General features: G+C 39.4%; 1 protein-coding gene across 1 annotated transcript; it reads right to left on the minus strand.

Moving 5' to 3' along the window:
* Window positions 1-2,630: 2,630 nt before the first annotated feature.
* Window positions 2,631-12,313, minus strand: entpd3 (ectonucleoside triphosphate diphosphohydrolase 3). The gene is made up of 10 exons (XM_085365197.1): window positions 12,163-12,313; window positions 9,743-9,880; window positions 9,000-9,117; window positions 8,686-8,845; window positions 7,106-7,265; window positions 6,765-6,992; window positions 5,857-6,120; window positions 5,658-5,768; window positions 4,322-4,450; window positions 2,631-3,557 (listed from the first exon to the last, which is right to left on the minus strand). Exons 2-10 carry the CDS (start codon window positions 9,875-9,877, stop codon window positions 3,369-3,371), a joined length of 1,494 nt encoding a protein of 497 aa, XP_085221323.1. The 5' UTR covers window positions 9,878-9,880; window positions 12,163-12,313; the 3' UTR covers window positions 2,631-3,368.

The raw sequence follows: 12,313 nt of genomic DNA on the forward strand, positions 1-12,313 counted from the left end.
ACAGGTGTGTACAAGAAGATGCAACAGAAGTAACTTACAGTGGGGCAAAAAAGTATTTAGTCAGCCACCGATTGTGCAAGTTCCCCCACTTAAAATGATGACAGAGGTCAGTAATTTGCACCAGAGGTACACTTCAACTGTGAGAGACAGAATGTGAAAAAAAAATCCATGAATTCACATGGTAGGATTTGTAAAGAATTTATTCGTAAATCAGGGTGGAAAATAAGTATTTGGTCACCTCAAACAAGGAAAATCTCTGGCTCTCACAGACCTGTAACGTCTTCTGTAAGAAGCTTTTCTGTCCCCCACTCGTTACCTGTATGAATGGCACCTGTTTGAACTCATCATCTGTATAAAAGACACCTGTCCACAGCCTCAAACAGTCAGACTCCAAACTCCGCCATGGCCAAGACCAAAGAGCTTTCGAAGGACACCAGGAAAAGTATTGTAGACCTGCACCAGACTGGGAAGAGTGAATCTACAATAGGCAAGCAGCTTGGTGTGAAAAAATCAACTGTGGGAGCAATCATCAGAAAATGGAAGACATACAAGACCACTGATAATCTCCCTCGATCTGGGGCTCCACGCAAGATCTCATCCCGTGGGGTCAAAATGATCATGAGAACGGTGAGCAAAGATCCCAGAACCACACGGGGGGACCTGGTGAATGACCTGCAGAGAGCTGGGACCAAAGTAACAAAGGTCACCATCAGTAACACACTACAACGGCAGGGAATCAAATCCCGCAGTGCCAGACGTGTTCCGCTGCTGAAGCCAGTGCATGTCCAGGCCCGTCTGAAGTTTGCCAGAGAGCACATGGATGATACAGCAGAGGATTGGGAGAATGTCATGTGGTCAGATGAAACCAAAGTAGAACTTTTTGGTATAAACTCAACTCGTCGTGTTTGGAGGAAGAAGAATACTGAGTTGCATCCCAAGAACACCATACCTACTGTGAAGCATGGGGGTGGAAACATCATGCTATGGGGCTGTTTTTCTGCCAAGGGGACAGGACGACTGATCCGTGTTAAGGACAGAATGAATGGGGCCATGTATCGTGAGATTTTGAGCCAAAACCTCCTTCCATCAGTGAGAACTTTGAAGATGAAACGAGGCTGGGTCTTCCAACATGACAATGATCCAAAACACACCGCCCGGGCAACAAAGGAGTGGCTCCGTAAGAAGCATTTGAAAGTCCTGGAGTGGCCTAGCCAGTCTCCAGACCTCAACCCCATAGAAAATCTGTGGCGGGAGTTGAAAGTCCGTGTTGCTCGGCGACAGCCCCAAAACATCACTGCTCTCGAGAAGATCTGCATGGAGGAATGGGCCAAAATACCAGCTACTGTGTGTGCAAACCTGGTAAAGACCTATAGTAAACGTTTGACCTCTGTTATTGCCAACAAAGGTTATGTTACAAAGTATTGAGTTGTATCTTTGTTATTGACCAAATACTTATTTTCCACCCTGATTTACGAATAAATTCTTTACAAATCCTACCATGTGGATTCATGGATTTTTTTTTTTTTTTTTTTTTTTTCACATTCTGTCTCTCTCAGTTGAAGTGTACCTCTGGTGCAAATTACTGACCTCTGTCATCATTTTAAGTGGGGGAACTTGCACAATCGGTGGCTGACTAAATACTTTTTTGCCCCACTGTAGCTATTTTTTTTATTTGCTTGGTCACATGCCCCCCATGTCTTTAAAATTGTGATTTTTGAGAGTGTCTGTAGAACCAGTGGATATTCCTGTAGCTTCAGATGTGTCTTTTTGTTTGTTTCTTTGTTTTATTTTCTTTTTAGTCGAAACTTTCAATAAAAAATAACAAAAATGAACTCGTCCTGGATATTCTGCAGGAACAACACACTACCACTGGAGTGCGCTATTGTTTTCTGTAGAAGGAAAGGACTGAAAGTCCATTGGTGTGCACGTGTGCAATTTTAGTAAGTGACCAAGTTAAGTTCACACACGCAAAATGGTTTTAACTGCTGTAAAGGATTAAAAACGTTTAAGCGTTTAGTTTCACCAAGCGAGATTATGAAACTACAGCTCCAAAAGATGCAGTTAGTTGAGAAGTTTATTGCATACAGTACTGACAAGAGAGCTCATTATCGCCAAAGCAGAAACGGTGCAAGCAGTCTGCATCAAATGACAATCATGCATCATTTTCTCCAGTGCAATGACAACAAAATGTCAAGAGACAGTTTTATTCATGCAGTTTAGTCATACATCATACTTGCTGTTCCTGTGAACAAATTACTGTCATGAAATCTTTATTTTTATTCATCTTTTCTTTATAAAGAAATAATAAATAACCAGGAAAGTACCAAAATATTACTTTGTAACAGTTGCCAGTTTCATCTACCAGCTGAATCAGCAGGATGTAAAAACAGTGTCTCTGCTTCAAGTCCATCCATCTATCCATGTGCTTCACCACTAATGGATTGTCATTGCTAACAGGGCTTAATTTTTCTTTTCCCAACTGCTCCATTTATACAACTGAATGAACCACTTGTGTACAACTATCCAACAATACTTTGCTCAGAATGCAAGCCTTTTATAACTCACTGCAGCAATATACGACTATGATGCATTTAGTTAAATCAAGAGAAGCACGTAGAACTGCTGTAGCACTGAATGACTTTCTGTGATGACCAAATTAGTTAAGTAGGTTGTATGTCAATAATTTTAAACTGATATGAAAATAATGAGACAATGGCATCATTTATTAGGGAAATGTTAATTCAAAAAAAGCTATAGTTGTGCGCTTAAAGTTTGGCAAGACCATACACAATATAAAACAATACATTAAAGCTACAGTACAACAATTTGCAACCATTTTCAGTGCTATAACATGTAAAATGCAGGGAAAGAAACAGTAACTCATGCTCTGGTCTAAAGCGGGCGTTCGACTCATTTTGGGAATTGCACAACAAGAACAAGCACATGGAGACTGATGGATGCTCTTATATTTTTGTGCGATTTAGACAAACACTATCACTATTTTGTTGAGCGCAGTCAACTAAATTAAAAAAAAAAAGTACATTAATTTTTGTAAGATTCCCTGAGGTAGAGAATGAAGAGTGGTCTAATGCTTTTTAAAGCTGCTTTTACATATTTTATCTGAAGCTAAAACCCTCAAAGATGCCAGCACAACGTACTGCATTGATTTTGAGGCTCTTCAGTTTTGTTTGTTTTTTTTAAACTAAAAGCTAGTTCATGTCTCAACCTGAATAATAACACATTTGATTGTTAACGTCCAGTCCAGGCGTCTTGGCACATGCAACTGTAGGATTCTCCGAACCTCTTGCAGAATTACAGCAGTTCCCAGGCCTTTCAATAGCCAGTGATTTCCTCTGTAACCTACGTTCTCAGTAGCAGGTGCGAATGAAGATGATGAAAACTAAGACGGTAGTCATAATTGTTAGCGCCGAAAATAGAAAGATGAGGCCGGCAAACACGGGGTTTGACATAGGAGGGATTTTCTTCACTTCGGAAGGAATCATGTTGGACATACTCAGCATGTAGCCCAAACTCCAGCCTATATTAGTTTTCTTTACCTACAGGAAAAGAAAGAAAACAAGTAATTTGAATGTTTTATATTTAAAACCACTTGCTTCCAACACCAGTACACCACCTTGCATGTCAGCGGGATGAAAATCATGAAATTGTATAATTACAGCTGTAGGGCAAAAGATGAGTCATAGCACCCAAAGAAGAAGAAAAAGAACAGGCTGTTTCGTAACTCAAAGTCTTGAAAGAACCTATCAAGCAGCAGACATCCCAAACTGCACACTAACGCCATTGTTGGAAATTGGGAGAATTGCCAGCTGTTTAAAAAGTCTTGTCTTGAGTGCAAAAGGCCGAACGCTCTTTGCAGTGTGGAAACATTGGCTGTAATCGTTCGTCCTTTATGAATCATGAGTAATATACAGAGTGTCAAAGACCAGGAATCCCCTTCTACTGAGGGAGTTTCTTTGTGACAAATTGATGGCATGCCTTCTGCTCTTTAGCTTTTTCATTGCAGACTATTCCTACGACATCAACAACAGTTTCAAGTGGGTGGCCTCATTCACATACGACTGCCAAAGGCAGTTAAATGGCTTCCTGTATTTGAACATGTATCAGCTGTCAACAGCTTTCCAAAACAACTCTCACCAAATTAGTACATCTTACAGTTATATTTCAAGAAGAATTAGCGCACAAGCCATCCATAAACTTTGAACAATGGGAGGATTGTAATGTACTAGCCTCATAGAAGGCAGTATTGAAACTTACAAATAAAAATAATACTATTTGTCTTATTTACTGCTGTTTAACCAACCTGTTGTTGAAAGTTGATGTTTTTCCAGGTGTCTGTGTCAAATTTGTATCCATCTGCCAGCAAAGTAAAGACGTAATGACCTGCGTAACAGTGGGTCTCGATGAATTTGACGTTCTTTTGTGCGTTCAGCTGAAAGAAGGTTGAACAAAGATCAGAGTTTAGCCTGTGATTGTAATGACACAAGCTAATTGTATTAATTTCAGTTTAATCCCATTTCAGTGAGAAATAATGATTATTTAATCAAGATCATGAAAATATTGTGTAACAAAGACGGAGTGCAGTTTATTTCATTACCTTTATCCTGAAGTAACTTTGTTTCTTTTGCACAGCTGCACTCTACAGCTGTGGTTAGCACAAGCATGTCTCTCTAAATCACTTTTTTGGCCTGACATTGAGTTTGTTACCTAACTGATCATGTTTTTAAAAACTGATGTGGCAGACACTCGCAACAAAATCGAGGGTCGAGGAGATGCTTTCAAAGATGCCGTTGGTGTTGGTGCCGAGAGAGGGTGCTCTGAGTTTTTTATAAACTGCAGACCTACTGGGAGTTGAGTGAGTGGTATTTCTCTGGGGAAAAATGCCTTGTTGATTTCAGAGGTCATCTGAGAATGGCCAGACTGCTTAGAGGAAAGGGAACAATAACTCAAATAACCACTTGTGACATGGTTGCTGGGTGCCAGACAACCAGGGTATACAAAAGCACAGGCTCACTAAAGGGCAAGAGAAGAGTGGAAAAATGTTGCCTGGTCTAATGACCCTGGATTTCTGCTGTGACATTCAGATGATAGGGCCAGACTTTGGTGCAAAAAGCCTGAAAGCGTGCTGCTTTGTATTAATGGTTTAACGTGGTGTTGAGGATATTTTCTTGGCATATTTCGGGCCCCTTAGTACCAATTGATCCTCCTTTAAATGCCACAGTTTTGAAGGTTGAAGGGGGTGCAACTCATTAAAGGTGTACCTAATAGAGTGTCCAGTCAGTGTATATTACTAGTAAAAAATGTGGACACACGAGCAAAAAGAAGAAAATGTGGGCGCACAGCATTGTCAGAGCTGGTGAGTAGTTTACTTTCTGTTGTGCCTTCTGTTCTAATCTTGATGAATGAAAATGACAACGTATTTTATGTAATTACCTTCATATTAATTCTGTCATTCTCTCCTTCCTAAACATGATTTCTGTTCTTCCTCACCTTAATTTCGTCCCACTCCTTTTTCAGGCAATTTTTGTTTTTTGTTTTGTGCATTTTATGTTCAATATAGGTATTTGTTGTGCCTGAAAATGAACAAATAAATGAAATGAAATGAAATTTCTTGATTTTCTACCTGTATGAAAACTTACCGTTGCCCAGTTTTTGTGGCAGAAGTTCCTAACTGAGGTGTTGAAGTGATTAATGTTTGATGTGCCATTCAACTGCAGAGCCAGGGCAGTCCAGAAGAATCCAGCGTATGCCTGGTCGGACCAGCAGAAACACACACACTAAGTTGTTTTGCATCGTGATCTATTTGCTTTCATGTGTTATATTTGCACTGCGTGTTACCAGGAAATCTCCGGTGACTGGTGGCTGCTCCACCCCGTTGAAGGAACACTGAGACGAGGAGCAGGTCTTGAAATCAAATATGGATTTCACTACTTTCCCACAGCCGTCTGAGTCGCCACCACCAAAGAAGATCAGCTCTTGATTGGGGTCGTAGTTTTGCGGTTTCTTTGTACACTGTGACTCAAAAATTGATGATGCCTTTTTGGAAGTATTGAAACCTTTAGGATAGCAGGGGTTTGTTATGTTTTTGGGGTTAGATGATTGCTGGAAAATAAAAAAAATAATAAAAAAAATGTCAAAAGATAACGATTTTTTTAAGAAGAAGGCAAAATCTATAAATAAATAGGACAGAAAAAGACCCCAACCCTGAACTGGATAAGAGGAAAAAATGAATGGCACATTATCTCCACACTGTAGGGCTTATTTCTTTAAATTATACAACACCGCATACAAAGTCTGAAGTAAACAGAAACTATAAGGTTAAGCTGTCATACCATCACTCTGATGCACTTTCAGCATATTTCTTGTAGAATCATTATTAGTTTCAAGAATGAAGCTATGAATTACCAGAAACGATGCATTTCTCCCAGACTAGCTTGACGACAATCACGGTTCGATCAATATTCTTAATGACATAATGCATCCCTGGATCCTTTGGCTGTTAGCAGCTCAGGGACAGCAGCGTTCACTAATCATTCCACAAATTGGCCATTAATGGATTTCGCAGTGCACATGTGTGCAAAGAGCCAGACGTTCCCACTGCACTTAAACGATAGCACAGTAACGCATAACAACCTAAGGAAAGAACCACCACTCTTGTAGTACCTTGGGAATATGAGAGTTCAGTGAAAGACACTATTTTTTTTCTGTGCATACTTGTAAAAGAAACGGAGGACAAAGTCATTCACCTGCACTACTTTCTCCAGAACCAACTTCCCAGCTTCATTTTTGCCATAGCAGAGGAAACTGTGTGTGTAGACATTGTAAGGGTAACCATACAGTTTGACACGCAGGTAGTCGGCTCCCTTGAGATCATCCTGGACCGCAAAGGCAATCTGTGTTGATGCTCCTCCAAGATCCATGGAGCCGACAGTCTTTGCTCCCTGCGGCCGTACGTATGCGTTCCACACGTTTTTCTGCAAAAACAACGAAGATTAATAAACGATGAAACGTACAATAGCAAATTTTTAAAGCTGCAATTATCTTGTTTTTTGGGCAATCGATCAGACAGGTGAAGGCTGTGTCATACCTCTACCAAGTTTCCCTTTAGGTAGTTGACAGTGATCCAGCCATAAAGCCCTTCTTCCTGCCCAGTGATGACTGAAGCATTTTGAAACATGAAGGGGAGGGAACTCAGGTATTGTCTGAGTTTTACCAGGACGTCATTGGCCCTCTGTGCATCTTTCATTCTTAACAGCACAGCAGAAAACAGAACTATTAGACATCACACTAGAAACAGACGTTGACAAATGGATTCACTATCATTAATGAAGCAGGTAAAGATTTTGCCAAATACACGTATTTTAGATGCTATTATTTGCTATTATTTTTATTTTAAACTCATCTAAGCCAGAAGTCATGACGGTAGGCTAGAAGGCTTGGCTCTGTTTTTTAAAATGAGATCAGTATGTCATTTTAAAAACACTAAGATGTGAAGATTTTTTTTAATGTTTCTGTCATTAACTGTTTTATGTGTGGGTTTTATTTATTTTTGGTTGTTTTGTTTTTGTCTTTCTGCTGTTTCTCTGAGCGTTGCACGGTCTGAGTTTGGGGTGCATTTGCTGGAAAGTCCACCGCTCAGAAGATTCGCGACTGTCTTAATAATTTCTCACTTGTGAATAATCATTTTCACTGTACAATTGTAGATTTTATAATAAGATCCTGTTTGGCGTCGTGCTGACACAAAACTAAATGCTCTAAACCAATAAACTGCCAAAACATCATCTTTTATCCATGTGCTCACACTTGCTGATGAGCAGTTAATCAGATGCATTTGATTCGCAGTGCCTGGAAGCAATGAGGAGTGTTCATCTATTTAAATAATGTTAGAGTCTGGAACAGATGTTATGTTTTTTAAATTATGCTAAAGAGGATGTCCTTTTTCACATGACTGTAAATCATTTCATGCAAACTAATCAACCTTTTTTTGTATGTTTGTTATACTTTAACAACAATATACGCTGTCCCCTACTTCTGCCTAGAAGGTCTGCTTTTGTCATCATCTTTCCTTGGGCTGGAAAGTATGAAAAGCCATATTTAATGCCGGGCCCAGAGTTCGACCCATGTGATTGAGATTCCTAAGTTTTGTCCTGCCCTTTAGTCTGAATGTGTTTTTATTGCTGGGGCTTCCCCAGGCATCCAGAGGGAAGGGGGGTTATCCATCAGGCAAAAGGGGGGCAATATAAGACACAAAGCTTTACTGTGAAGCAAACCTCCCTTTTTGTCTCTTGAATGCTTGCACAGCAAAATCGGCATCCATAATTCAGCACCAATGAAGTTGAATGGACTTTCTTAAACTCAATCCACAGCACATATTTGAAAGTATTAAATACATCACTTTAAGAACATTTCTGCATCTCTGTCTTGATATTCTCATCTTTAAAAATCATACATTGTACCCATTAAAAATTCCCACCACACACACACAAAGTCACAGATCTAAATATTATACTTTTTAAGAATGTATTTGTATTCATTATGTCTTGCAGTTCTTCAGTCATCAGCTTACTCCTCTGTGCATGAAAGGTCAAGAAAAGCTTAAAATGAATTAATATAAAAAAATCACTTTTGACTCTTCAATAATAATATAAATAATCAAAAGCTTCTTACTGCAGGAGTCTCATTCCAGCTGTAGCTCCGAGAAACAGGCGCGTACTGTTGTGTTTTGTTGGAGGAATGGTTTTAGTGACGATGTCCATGCATTTCCTAAATCCTGCCATTGTCTTTTCTTCGATCTCGGGGATAACCTTCATGTCGGAGATGGCATTACCTGAGGACACAAATCCAAGCTAAAATTCTCGTGTGTCTAGTAACCAGAATGTCTCCAATTTAAAACACACTCTTTATGTTTTTTCTTTTGTTTGCAAAAGCCTAAAAAGAGTTTGCCAGCACCCCCCCTCCTCTCTTTGTTATATGTGACTCACCATCAACTTTACAGTTTAATGTCTCAGTCACTATTCCTGTTTCGTTCTCCTTCGCTCCTGGCCATTCATACAGGTATACATTGGAACGAGATGAGCCAGCGTCTATCACTATGCCGTACTAACAGGAAGAAGGAAGACAAAAATGTTATTGCACAAGCATTTTCCAATCAGCTTAGCAGGTTGCTGTCTATTAAGCACAGAGTAGCCACCATGACTTTCATCAGGCCTCTGTGTGAAAGATGTTGCATAACAGCAGTAAAAGCCTATTTTCTTTATGGAGATATAGTGGGGTAATGGTATCCTTAGCAGAAAAGAAAGTCTCAAATTAGAGAATTGTGAGAACTGCAAAAGTAAAAAACCACTGGCACACTCCTGATGAAAAAGCATACACACATACACAAAAAGAGAACTGACAAACACGCAAAACGGCAACTGAAAGTCATCACAATGAGTTTTTTTCCTCTTTTTTTTTTTTTTAGCCCTTGTTTCAAAAAGCTTTCAGTTCTAATTAAAAGGAAAAGGGGAAACAGCAGACGGACAACATGCCTGTTTGTTTGAATGCCATTAACAGTACACGCAAAGTTAAACGTGTTTCATCAGAACCGCCACTCATCAGCAAGCAGACCGATGAGGAATCCCCCGTCTCTGATCCTTCGGTGCAGTTTTTATGCGTTGTCTTTATAACAGCATGCGTATTTATATTTGCATCCTGGAGTATTGCGCTGATGTGCGTATGTGCTCACCTCTTTGCTGTATTCTAAAAACCTCCAAGTGTCCTGGATAACAGCAACAGCAATGAGGGCAGCGATGCTGGTCAAGAGGAGAAGCATCACTCCTGCTATCCGACACTTGTAGCCCATCTTGTGTTTGGAAGCCATTTCCTGTTGGCAAGAAATAGGGTTAAAGAAGATGTGTGGTTCTCACTAAAAGCATCTTTCAAGGTGAAGATGTGCAGATGTTTAAAAAAGTCACGATGAGCCGTAACAGTGACCAGGACTGCTACAGATGAGTAAGTGCTCGCAAGCCAAACGGATGCTTAACCAAATCCAAATCAGAGGGAGGTTGTTCAATCAGAAGAACTCTTTTAGGGAGAAAGTGCTAAAATGCAAAAAAACTAAACGAAAACATTTCTGTTTGGTGTTTTTTTGTTTGTTTTTTGGCTACGATTACACATCACACACAGGCATGCAACATGAAATGCAGCTTTTTTTCATGTGTGCATAGATGGGCTGCACACAATTTAAACCTTTAAAGCTACTCTCATAAACATTGTGCAATATATATCACAATCTATATTCATCACTTTGCAAGGACTCATTAAATTCAAAAACATCCATGAAGTTTACTGACAGATGAATATGCCAGTTGATATGAATACTCTTTGTTATTCAATCAATAATCAATTATAATCATGTTATTTAGATTTGCTGAAACTGCCACACCACACTATTCTGCTCATGTTATGTTCCCGTGTGATTGCATCACTGTTATTGCAGCCATTTGTCAGTATACAGCCGTTAGGTAATTCTCCCTCAGCCATGCCAAAACTGTCCTCACCAGACTGACAACCACTTTGCGGATTAGGTGGAACCCTAGTTCTGTGTCTCTCTTGTTTATTGTCCATTTAAGCTTCATAAATCCAGGAATAAAATTTGCTATCTGACTCCTCTTTTATAGGCAATAACAACAATGACAAAACCAGTGTTTGTTAATCTATGAATAACTCTTAAGTTACCACAGCAACTTCTGTAGAAACAAGCAGGCTAAAGGTGCTCGACAAGGTGCGATCACAACTGGCTGACATGGCAACAAGCGAGTTTAATGTTTCTGATACATGTTGCCCGCAAGATGCTTGACATTTCGAAGCCATGTGTGCAATACACGTCCTAGACTTTCACTTTTGAATGTCTCTTCTTTATAACCGCGTGCTTAACATTTTCCGGAGCTGTTTCCAACACAAAGAAAGTAAAGTGTCAGCCAGCACATGAAGAGAAATAGCAACCAATCTGTTTTTGCTGTGTCTATGTTGCATTCACTACAAGGTATGTTTCTGTAACTACATGAGATTATATCCAATCAACCTGCCAAGACAAACACAGTACAAGTTCTTACACTCCAAGCAGCTCACAATGAAAACAAACATAAGGAGGCATGAGTGACGGTGTGTCTGAGGATGGAGTAGAAAACAAATAATTCTATAAAGTAATAATGCGTGTAAGTGCATAATACTGCTAATTTGCAGTTAAGGAACAATGTGTCTTTTGAGCCACTGGTAATGTGAGCTCACTCATCTCTGGCTTTACGGGCTATCATCGCAATGAGCCGGGCTTAAAAACTAAACTGTATTTAAGGTTGTGGGTGATTTTAGTAGCACTGAGACAAACACTTCCTCCCTGTAAAGTAAATTTTGGTTTCAGTTCTTTCCCACTGCTTTCTCACCTTTTTTTTTTTTTTTTTTTTTTTTTTAACATGCACAGTTGTTACTTGTGGTTTTTAGTAGCATTAATAAGCTTGACATATTACATATTTACACTGCAGTGCATCTCAGATTTGCTGGATGTAAAGTTTCACACAGTGGAGAAACAACAAGATTAGGCAAACAGCACAGTTACTTATAGTTTGTTATTGTAAATGAACCGCCTTTTGGGTTTGTAATACAAAGACTTACTGAATACATTAATTGCACTTGACTTGCACCTATTTTACTTTATATGTCAATAGTTTTCTAAAGCTTAATTGTGAAGTTACTTGAATTTTTTTTTACTATCACCTGAATAGAAATGCATGGTCCTTATAGGATTTTGAGTTGGCAGTTGCAAAACTACACAATATCTATAAAATACTCAATGTGATATTACTGGTTCTGCAGTTTACTTAAAATTCAGCCAGGTGAATCAACAAGTCATATCGACTCTGTTAACACCCACTCAGTAAAAAATCAGCCATGTGTCGCTGGGAGTCAAATAAATTGAGCTATCTCCCCTGCTTGTAAGGACAGGTTCTTATGGTGGTGAGGAGTGGATAGAAGCAAATGTGTCTCGTCACACTCGGTACAGTAAAACTAACTTGCCAGTGTTGATTAACCCTTTGATCATGTCTAAATACCTGTTGTGTTCAAAGGTTTAAAAAATAAATGCATGTGAGGAAATGTTTTGTTTCTTACCTTCTAGAGCTGATTTTTAGAGCCTCGTTGAGAATAAGAGAGAGATGGTTCTGACGAAGGGATGTTGATCTAAAGCAGGAAAAGTGGTTGCAGCAAATCAAGAGAGAGAGAGAGGAACAGAGAGAGAGAGAGAGAAGGTGCTCTGAGTGCT

The sequence above is a fragment of the Diplotaxodon limnothrissa genome, linkage group LG11 (genome assembly GCF_057381915.1).
Source record: "Diplotaxodon limnothrissa isolate DT_005_m linkage group LG11, D_limnothrissa_male_GT1.1, whole genome shotgun sequence".
Classification (NCBI taxonomy): domain Eukaryota; kingdom Metazoa; phylum Chordata; class Actinopteri; order Cichliformes; family Cichlidae; genus Diplotaxodon; species Diplotaxodon limnothrissa.

What these genes read in the sequence shown, in the direction of transcription:
- entpd3 (XM_085365197.1), bottom strand. Translation starts at nt 9,877, where the DNA reads ATGGCTTCCAAACACAAGATGGGCTACAAGTGTCGGATAGCAGGAGTG. An exon ending in TTTTAGAATACAGCAAAGAG is followed by an intron (nt 9,118 to 9,742) that starts GTGAGCACATAC and finishes TCTTCCTGTTAG; the next exon opens with TACGGCATAGTGATAGACGC. An exon ending in CAGTCACCGGAGATTTCCTG is followed by an intron (nt 5,769 to 5,856) that starts GTAACACGCAGT and finishes TGGTCCGACCAG; the next exon opens with GCATACGCTGGATTCTTCTG.